Source organism: Rhinopithecus roxellana, chromosome 6 (genome assembly GCF_007565055.1).
Source record: "Rhinopithecus roxellana isolate Shanxi Qingling chromosome 6, ASM756505v1, whole genome shotgun sequence".
NCBI classification, from domain to species: domain Eukaryota; kingdom Metazoa; phylum Chordata; class Mammalia; order Primates; family Cercopithecidae; genus Rhinopithecus; species Rhinopithecus roxellana.
The window spans coordinates 109,243,101-109,253,911 of NC_044554.1; the positions used below are offsets into that span (position 1 = coordinate 109,243,101).

The following is a 10,811-nucleotide window of genomic DNA, read 5'->3' on the forward strand; positions in this document are numbered from 1 at the left end:
CCATGGGAACTGTGCCCTGTGTGGGTGGTCGCTAGGGCCTCTGTGGCCAGAAAGCAAGGCAAGTGTGTGGATCTGGCAGGTGGGTAAATGAACCTGGTCTGCCCCTTGAACTTGCTCCTGTTCCATCATTTCTGATTTTAGCCAATGGCAACATGACCTACTCAGGCACTCGCATGAGAAATCTGAAGGCTACTTCACAGCTCCCACACTGATCTTGTCCATTCTCCCTCTAAGGAAATCTCCGACGTGTGTCCTCTTCATCTCATCTACTCTGCGCCTTGGCTGGTCTTCCCATTTCTACTCTGTTACCACCCCCACCCACTTCACAGAACAGCAGGAGGGATGGAAGCCAGGATCAGCACACTTCAGACCAGGGGCCAAATTTGGCCTACAGCCTGTTTTGGTTTTGTACAGTCTATGAGCTAAAAATGGTTTTTTCATCTTCAAGTGGTTGTAAAAAGAAACAGTATTTCATGATACTGAAAATCAGATGAAGTTTAAGTGTTATATCCATAAATAAAGTTTTACTGGCACACAGCCACACCCACTCGTTGATGTATTGTCTGCAGCTGCTTCCGTCCTACAAAGGCATAGCTGCAACAGAGGCTACAGGGCCTGCAAAGCTTGAGATATTTACTATCTGGCCTTTTACAGAACGAGTCTGCCAGCCCCTGCTATAGATTATCATCTTATTTGTTGCTTAAAACCCTTCAGTCACTTTCCAGTTTCTAGGAAAAAGTCTAAAACTTTTCACAGAGCAGACAAAGCTGTTCTTGATGGACAGCTGGCAAACACATGAGTCCAGGCCTCTCTCACACCTCTCTTACTCACACCTCACCCTTCTCATTCACTCAGTGAGCCACACTGCCTTTCCTTTAAAGACAATTCTCCCACCACCCCCATCCCCACCTGATGGTCAAGTTAGCCCTGCCTTTCATTATTTCTCTCAAGCACTTATCCCAACTGTATTCAAATAACAATCGTGTCGTAGCTGGTTAAAGACTGCCTGCTCTGGAGCCACTGCCTGAGTTCAAACACTGGCTTTGTCACTTAACAACAGTTTCACATTGGGCAAGTCCCATAAACTTTTTGTACTTCAGTTTCCTTATCTGCAAAATAGGTGTAACAACCGTACCTACCCGAGTTCAAAGGCTATTAATACATGTGCATTAAGATTGTACCCCATAACAGTAAATGCTTCAAAAGCACCAACAATTATTATTCTCAGGAGCAGGAAAAGGTTCCTGTGGCTCCTCAACTAGATCGAAGCTCCTTGAGGGCAAGGATTATTAACTGTCCTAGCTTTTGTGACTGGTACTAAGTAGAGCATGTATTCAAACGCTTAATGAACACCTAGTTGAGTAACACATAACACTCACAAACCGTCCTCTTCAACCAACAGTTGCAGTGATTCAATCTTTGGGGGCCTGGCCCAGCTGTTCTCTTTCAAACAAATGCCAAATGTGACTGAGATTTTAAAGCCAGCAAAATACAGGTGCAGTGGCTCATGCCTGTAATTCCAGAACTCTGGGAGGCGGAGGTGGGTGGATCACTTGAGTTCAGGACTTCGAGACCAGCCTAGGCAACAAGTGAGACCTCATCTCTACAAAAAAATAAAAAAATAGCCAGGGCATGGTGGCACACATCCATAGTCCCAGCTACTCGGGAGGCTGAGGCGAGAGGATTCTTGAGGCTGGAAGGTTGAAGCTGTAGCGAGCCGAGATTGCGCCAATGCACTGCAGCCTGGGCGACAGAGTGAGACTCCGTCTCAAAAAATAAAAAATAAAATAAAAATAAAGCTAGCAAAATAGCCAGACATATTTATATCTAAGACACAGGAGTCTTAGAAAAGCATTTCATCTCATAAAACTGTATTCACTGTAAAAGCCCATATTTGCAAACCCATTCACAAATGATGTACTATACCATCAGGCAGTTATTAACATTCAACTCTCAATTCTGCAAAGGGTAGGATTATGTATCTTGCTAAAACACCAACTTCACTTTTAAATGTCCATGAAGAGTCCTTCTGCAAACATGTAAGCACAACAAAAAGAGAAATGGGGAAGAGGAAGACTCAACTCTACTACAGGTAAGACACAAACCAAGCAAGCACGACACTTTGCAGTGAATTCTATCAGTATCTTTAAATTGCCCTGCTTTCTTAACTTGCCCATAAGAGCATAACGTAAAGTCTTTTCTAGCACTTCCTGTTCTAAACTAATACCAGTTTAGATTTAAAGCTCCAATCCTACAGGGAACTCCTTTTTTTGTAACCAGAAGCCTAATATATATGGAAGAAAATTAAAATACTAAAGTAGTATTCCAGGACTTTTAAAATGTTAGATTTCTTTCTTTTTTTTTTTTTTTTGAGACAGTCTTGCTCTGTCGCCCAGCCTGGAGTGCAATGGCGTGATCTCGACTCACTGCAACCTCCCGTTCCCGGGTTCAAGTGGTTCTCCTGCCTCAGCCTCCATAGTAGCTGAGATTACAGACACCCGCCACCATGCCCAACTAATTTTTGTATTTTTAGTAGAGACGGGGTTTCACCATGTTGGCCAGGCTGGTCTCGAACTCCTGACCTCAGGTGATCCACTCGCCTCGGCCTCCCTAAGTGCTGAGATTACAGGCGAGAGCCACCGCACCCGGCCGATTATATTTAAAAATCAATAAAGCAATTCACGTTAAAAGGACTCAGCAGTTTGCATTCTCACAATTAGCAGTGTGAAGAAGACAGACCGTGAGGACTCTCTCAATGTTAAGATTTCATTTGGTACTTCATAATAAATTAGAACTAAGAATGAAGGTTCCTTCGAGTATGATCCCTAAAGATTTCACAATGCTCTCACTTGCACAATCATGTGCACACTCAGTTCTGATTTATTCAAGTGACTAAGAACAATCCAGCCACTTGTAACAACTATTACAGTTGTTATTGTGAACGTGTTATTCTGAATCTTCACCCAAGAATAGTATTGCACATTTCTGACTTCCACAATCACAGGGAGAGGTGGCAGTGTCTCATTCTGTGATGAAGTTGCTATTTTCACTTGTGTACTCCTCCCCGCCTTCATCGTGATACTTGTATTTAAAAACTATATTATTAGTATATGGGTCTCTAGTATCCTGCCACTCTTTGCAATTTTCACTACTCTCTGGGAACCTCACCATCACCAGGTCCAAACACAACTCATCCAAAAATGCACCACGATCAGAAACCAAACCAACAGGCACACAGATATCATAACTCTCCTGATGTTCTCTGGCCTCCCTCGTGCTTCCTTCCATTCTCAACCACGCCAAGTTCTTTCCTGCCTTGCCATCTTTGTCTCTCACAATGCTACAGGGCCTCTCCTAGGAGGCTCTTCTAAGACTGTGGGAACCACATCGCTGTGAACAGCGTCTGGGATGCAGTCACTCTCAATTCAATGTTGCACAGCAGTGAGCAAGATCCTAGCTTACAACAACTGAATGGTTCTTAAAGGGTGGTCTGTGGACTTCCAAGGGGCTTACCAAAATCTTTTCGGGGGCTCATGAGGTCAAAATGATTTTCATAGCAATATTAAGTTATCATTTGCCTTTTCTACAAAGTTCCCACTTGTACTAAAGGTGCAAAAGCAATGGTGGGGAAAACGGCTAGCTTGGCACCCCTTGGCATGAATCAAAAACAGTAGTTACAAACTGAGTGGTAAGTCACTGTACTCTTTACTGCCATGTGTTCACAGTGGGAAAAGAGCTGTTTCTACTTAACGATGTCCTTGAAAAAGCAGTAAAATTGTATTAAATGTTGACCCTTTGGTACATGTCTTTTGAATATTCTGCATGACAAAATGAGATGCACGCATAAAGCACCTCTGTTACATACTGAAGTATGATGGTTGTTTCCAAAAAAAGCACTTGTGCAATCATTTGAGAAGTGATCTGAACTGGCCACTTTTATCATGGAATGCCTTTTTTACTTGCAAGAATGATGACAAACTATCATTATTGCAAATGTGAATAGCTGGCAGACATTTTCTTGAAAATTAAAGAAACAGAACGTCAATTCAAGTAAAAACTAGTAGCATGTTGCCAAGAAAATTATTTGAACTCAAGGAGGAAATCAGAATTTTGGAAAACTTGCACTGCTCATAGTGAACAGTGTTCTAAAACTTAAGACTTTGCAGAGATTGGTGGTGATATTAACAAATGTGATTTTTAAAAATGCTTGTATATTAAAATGTGTCAACATGTGGAAGATCTGTGTAACGATGAACAAATATTTTCCAAATGATCAATGATGCTACAAAACCAGGCATGGTAGCAGATCCATTCCAAGTATAAAACAGAGCTGCGGAGTTAGGCAAATTCATCATATGATTTCAGACTGCATAGTGTAACTATTCTTCCAAACTACCACTTAGGAAGTTTCGGTATCAAAGACTATTCAGCTACCCGAAAAAGCTATTCAAGTACTCCTTACTTCATTAAAATAACGTTAAGGGAGTGAGTTCAGGAGCAGACATGAGAATCCAGCTGTTAAGATATTAAAAGATACCTGCAAAACCGTGAAACACCCTATCAAAATTGTATTTTTTTTGGCAGAAACTGGCAATCTAGTCCTAAAATTCAATGTGAAAATGCAAGGAACTGAGAATAGCCAAAAACATCTTCAGAAATAATAAAGTTAGAGGACTCATATGCCCCTATTTAAAAACCAGCTACAAAACTACAGCAATCAAGATCGTGTGGTACTAGTGTAAGGACAGACATACAGATCAATGGAATGAGTGAGTCCTTGTATTTATGGTCACTTCATTTTGGACAAGGGAATTCAATGAAGAAAGAACATTATTTTAACAAAAGAAGCTGGGGCAACTTGATATCCACATGCAAAAGAATAAAGTTCTCGCATCATATACAAATATTAACTACAAATAGATCACAGATCTAATGTAAGAGTTAACAGGATAAAACATCTAGAAGAAAATATAGTAGTAAATCTACATGACCTTGGATTAGGCAATGGCTTCTAAGATGTGACACCAAAAACATAAGTGGCAGGAGAAAAATAGATATATTGGCCTTCAAATTTAAAAGTTTTTGCTTCAAAGGACACCATTGAGAAGGTAAAAGGACAACCCACAGACAGGAGAAATTATTTGCAAAACCTATGATACCACTTCATACTCACAAGGATGGCTAAAATGAAAAAGACAGTAACAAGTGTTGATGAGAATGTGGAGACAATTAAACCCTCATACACTGCTGACGGGAATATAAAATCATACAGCTGTTTTGGAAAACAATTTGACAGTTCTTCAAAATATTTAGCACGGAGTTAACCATAATGACCCAGCAATTCCACTCCTAGGAATGTACCCAAGAGAAATGAAAAGATATGTCTACATAAAAGCTTGTACAGGAATGTTCAAAACATTATTATTCATAGTAGCCAGAAAGTAGAGCTCCAAGTGGTGGCTCACACCTGTAATCCCAACACTGGGAGACTAAGGCAAGAGGATTGCTTGAGGTCAAGAGTTCAAGACCAGCTTGGGCAACAGAGCAAGGTTCCCACCTCTACAAAAAAAAAAAAACTAGCTGGGTGTGGTGTCGCACACCTGCAGTCTTAGCTACTCGGGAGGCTGAGGTGGGAGGATCATTTGAATCCAGGAGGTTGAGGCTGCAGTGAGCCATGATAGCTCCACTGCACTCTAGCCTGGGCAACAGAGCAAGACCCTGCCTCAGAAAAGTAAATAAATAAAATATAATAGCCAAAAAAAGAGAAACCACCCACATATCCAATTGACAAATGCATAGAAAAAATGTGGTATGCTCACATGATGGAATATTAGTCAGCACTAAACAGGAAGCGGCGACATATGCTACAACATGGACAAAACCTGAAAACATTATACTAAGTAAAAGATGCCAGATCCAAAAGACCACATATGTATGTTCTCATTTATATGAAATGTCCAGAGTAAGTAAATTCATAGAAACAAAAAAGTTAGTGGTTGCCAGGGGCTGATAGGGAAGCAAGATGACGAGTGACTGCTAATGAGTACAGTTTCTTTTTGGGGTGATGAAGCACAGAGAGGTATAACCCATATGGACAGCAAAATAACATTTGGCACTGGAAAGTCATAATCAGAAATCTGAATTCGGATTATGCTCTTGTGCAGAACAATGAGTGAGACTGAAAAACAGTAATTTCAAGTTTCAATACAAAGTGGCCACTTCAGGACTACCCCACCCACAAGTATACAACATCAGAATATTAAGCACCTGAATGTACAATTTCACATACTGGTAGATTTCATACATAGCAAATATTCTTTTGCCTTTCAATTTTTCAATAAAAAGTGTCATCAAATGATAGGTTAACTTAAAAAATAAACAGTACGTCAGAATCTGCTGGGAATAACTATTTAATGACATCTTTCCTCATGAAGACTCTAAATACTACCCAAAACATTTTGACAAAGTAATAATTTGAGCACTTTTGCTGAATTGCCTTCTTCCAAACCACAAAGCTGTTTCATTTTCCTCCTATGATCTTTCACATGCCTGTGATCCCATCCCTCTTATTAACCGTATGTAAGAGACTTATATATGACAACCAGCTTTTGATTATGGTCTAATGGTAAACTAGGTTACCAAAGCTCTCTGTACAGGTAAAATCTCAGTGAAAGACGTACCAGACTGAAGATAGTTTACGTAACACTACCATTTTAACTTAAGTTTAGTTACTTCCTATTGCGGGACTACTCTGCTGTGGTAGAAACAACGGAATGTCAAGGAGCTGGTACTTTTGGCCACCACAGGAACAGTTAATACAAAGCACTCCCTGAAAGCCAGACTCCCAGAGTTACAGGTGACATGTCCTTAAAAGCCTTAACATTGTAAATAACAGGAAAAGTACAGGGGATTGGGAGGGAGAATTGTATAGATTACCTGAAAATTATATTTTCCCTATTGGTAGTTCTGACAAAAACCTGAAAGCCAAGTAGAGGGCTGGGCATGGTGACTCACAACTGCAATCCCAGCACTTTGGGAGGCCGAGGCAGGTGGATCACGAGGTCAGGAGTTCAAGACCAGCCTGGCCAAGATGGTGAAACTCAGTCTCTAATAAAAATACAAAAATTAGTTGGGCGGGGTGGCAGGCGCCTGTTATCCCAGCTACTTGGGAGGCTGAGGCAGGAGACTTGGTTGAACCCGGGCGGCAGAGGTTGCAGTGAGCCGAGATCGCACCACTGCGCTCCAGCCTGGGTAATAGAGTGAGACTCTGTCTCAAAAAAAAAAAAAAAAAAAAAAAAGAGAAAGCCAACTAGTAAAACAAACATAGCATTTTGTTGTTTTAGCTGAAGACAACTTTAAAGTTTGTGGCATGACAAAGTCACAATGACAAGTATCCTACTAGTCAAACTGGCTTAATGTACTTAATCAAGAGAACATTCTAAGAAAGGTGTGGAGCCTTTTTCTATGGCTCTACCCCCAAAATATGGGAGAAAACAGCTCAGCATCACAAAACACCACAATCTAGAAACACATGTACTCAGATTTCTCTGGTATAGCACCATTTGCAAGCTCCCAGAAGTGAGCATGCTGAGTAATTCTCAAAAGGGTGGCTTACTAGAAGAAACCTGCTGGCAAAACTTAATCTCCTTCCCCTGCAAAAGACCCCACAAACTACAAAATATCCCGGCTCATAATACACTTTAAAATCAAATGGGGCTGGGTGTGGTGGTTCACGCCTATAATCCCAGCACTTTGGGAGGCCAAGGTGGGAGGACCACCCTGAGGTCAGGTGTTTGAGACCAGCCTGAGGTTTGGCCACGTGGTGAAACCCGTCTCTACTAAAAATACAAAATTAGCCAGGCGTAGTGGCGCATGCCTGTAGTGCCAGATACTCTGGAGGCTGAGGCAGGAGAATCACTTGAGCCCTGGACGTGGAGGATGCAGTGAGCCAAGATCGCACCATTGCACTCCAGCCTGGGTGGCAAGAGCCAAACTCCGTCTCAAAAAAAAAAAAAAAAAAAAAAAAAAAAAAAAAATCAAATACAAGATTGGGAGCAACTTAACCTCTCCAAAATCGTTTAATATGACTGCGCTTGAAAATAAGTATGGAGAAGTGGGGTAGGGGTAGGTTGCAGAAATATGAAATACTGAAGACAGAAAATAGGGACTAAAAGTGACCCTGTAACCCACCGAAGACTAAATTAGCACAGTATTTAACAAGCAGCAGTTTAAAATAATGTTTGTGAAGAGACGGCTAAGGGGTGTCCTGTCACATCTCCGTCCTCAGGAGGACGCTGAATAGAGGGGAAGATAAAACAGAATGGATTTCAACTGGACACAAGGAACTTCTTTAGCACAAAAAAAAAAAAAAAAAAAAAAAAAAAAAAAAAAAAGTGATAAAACTAGCCCTGCTTACCAAAGACTAGAGCTACCATTTCAACATTTTAAAAGGGTAAATCAGTCGGGATCTTTAGGTCATTCTCTTGGGTTGAAATCAAGTAGCCGAGGTACTTGTTGACCATAACGTGATTACTCAGGGGCTACTATTTTCAAATAGTTGGCAATAAGTACTTACCTGACTGACTAGGGAGGGCTCACCTAAGTGCCAGGCCACCTCGCGGTCCCAACTCCTCAAAATGCAGAGGAGGAAATCAAGAGAACAGAGACAAGAGCATGGATTCAGGCTGCCAATAAAGGTTGGATCCCAGGTTCCATGTAGATATTTGAACAGTTAGTGACTTTGAACCCCTCCATTTGATTCGAGGTTACTTCCTGGCTGCAGCACCGCATCGCACAAGAGTTCCCCCTACGACTCTGGGCACCCGCATCTCTAGCCAAGCTTCTTTCAGCCCTTGATTTCCTCCAGCTCTCGACGGAGAGGTAGTAAAAGGATGAGTAAGCACGCAGTGGCTGATCTTGGTCAAGGAGCACAGACCCTGGCACCGGCGGTGGAAAGCGCAGTTGGGGAGTGCATCCCGCGAGCGGCAGGCAGGTACAAGCTTCCCATGACACATACTGTCACCCCGTTCCGCAATCACCGGAGCCTCTGAACCCTCGCTTTCACCTCCCCATCCCCCCCAGCTGTGGCCAGGTGCACGTCTTCTATAGACAGTTACTTCAAAACAGCCCGAAAAGATGAACGTAATTTCTCCAGGCTTCCGGATGTCGGGAGACAATACAGCCTCACCCTGAAGCGTGTCTAAGTTCAATCGCTCTGGTTTCTCACAGGCCAGAAAACCGCTTGTTCTGTGACACCCCGTCCGCCCCCCAACCCGACCCTAAGCCACCTTATTCAGCAATAAGGCGACGCTATGAACCGTTTCAAATGTATGTCAACCTTTTGAGGGAAGAAAAAGAAAACAAAAAGACTTTGGAATTACTTCAACAGCCTGGTTGCAAGTACCTGACCTTATTCCTTCCCGAAGAAAAATAGGGCACTGAGAGATCAGACATGCCTTTTTCTCTGCCTTCCTACCCGGGCCGCCAGCAGCATCTCCAGGGCCTCCAGAGGGGCCTCTTTTGGGGGCTCGCCCAGGTTTCCTATGTAGAAAACTTGCGTTCAGAGACCAAACGTTCTCCAAGTCCCTAGTTTTCTTTACAAGGGTAAACTTCACCACAGATGGAATGAAGCCGAGGTGCTGCTTCCTTTGTTAAAATCCCACGGACTTTCTTTTCCTTGCATCGGGGGCGGGGTGGGGGAGACCGCCAGCCCCGGTCACGCGCGCCCGCGGCGAAGGCGGGGAGGCAGGTGTGACTCCTTCCTCGCGGGAGCCTCTAGCGCGGTTCCCCGGCGCCGCCTCATTTCCCCAGACGAGCCCCGGACTCCTCGGGGGCCAGCGGCCCCAGCCCCGCGCCTCCCACGCCCTCCGCCCGGCCGCCACCTGCCCGCCCGGCCCGCGGAGGGCGCCCGGCTACCGCAGCTCCTCGACCGGTGCGGACGCCGCCCCGACCGCCACCACCTCCGCTCAAAATGGTGGTTACGAAACGCGCGGCCCCCGCCCGCCCCGCCACATGGCCGCGCCGGCTCCAAACTTCGCAGGCCCGGCAGCGACCCGGCTTCCAAGCGAGGCCCCGGCGGCGCGAGGAGGCCGCGCGTCCACCGGCCACTCACCCACAGACCGGTAGCCCAGGATCGCGATCTTCCGGGACTTGGACTGCGGCATCTTGGCGGCCTCCTCAGCCCCGGCCCAACCACATCAACCGCGGCGGCGGCGGCTCCTGCTGCTGCGATCGGCGGCGGCCGCGTCGGGAGAGAGCGGCATACAGAGCAGGGGCGGCGGCGGGCGCGGCTGCCTCTAGCTCGCTCGCTCGCTCGCGCGCTCCCAACCGCCCGGAACCGACCGCGCGGCGGCGCCCCTCCCCCCACAACACGCCCACGTGACCGGCCGGCGTCAGCACCGCCCCTCCTCGCGCCGTGGCCCGCCGCCTCCGCCCCCCCGAAATACGCGGGGGTGCGTCGGGGCGACGTTTTACTTTAAAGGCAAAAAAAGGGGACGCCGCGATGCCCCCAGAAAAGTCACGACTGAAACTCGCTGCGTCATGACCCTCCCACCTTCTTCCGCCGCTTTTTAATTACGCCATTCTCCCCGAGCGCCGATTGGACAACTCCTGCACAGCCGCGCGATGACGTGTCAGAAACTCCATCTCCCATTGGGGGAGGCAAGGAGGCGGGGCGGGAGGGGCGGGGCTGCCCACCCAGGAGCTAAAAATACACCGCGCTGCTACAGCGCGGTTGGGCGCCGGCGAGGTTTGAAGGCTTCGAACTTCAAACCGGTTGGGGGCGGGCGGGAGAGGCGGAGAGACAAACGGTG

General features: G+C 45.4%; 1 protein-coding gene across 1 annotated transcript in view; it reads right to left on the reverse strand.

Annotated features, from left to right (window-relative positions):
- The window catches only part of RHEB (Ras homolog, mTORC1 binding), a 54,352-nt gene extending 43,778 nt beyond the window's left edge, over nt 1–10,574 (reverse strand). The window contains exon 1 of the mRNA XM_030932154.1: nt 10,112–10,574. Within this exon, the coding sequence (XP_030788014.1) occupies nt 10,112–10,163 (52 nt within the window). The 5' untranslated portion in view covers nt 10,164–10,574. The remainder of the gene's footprint in view (nt 1–10,111) is intronic.
- Nucleotides 10,575–10,811: the final 237 nt, after the last annotated feature.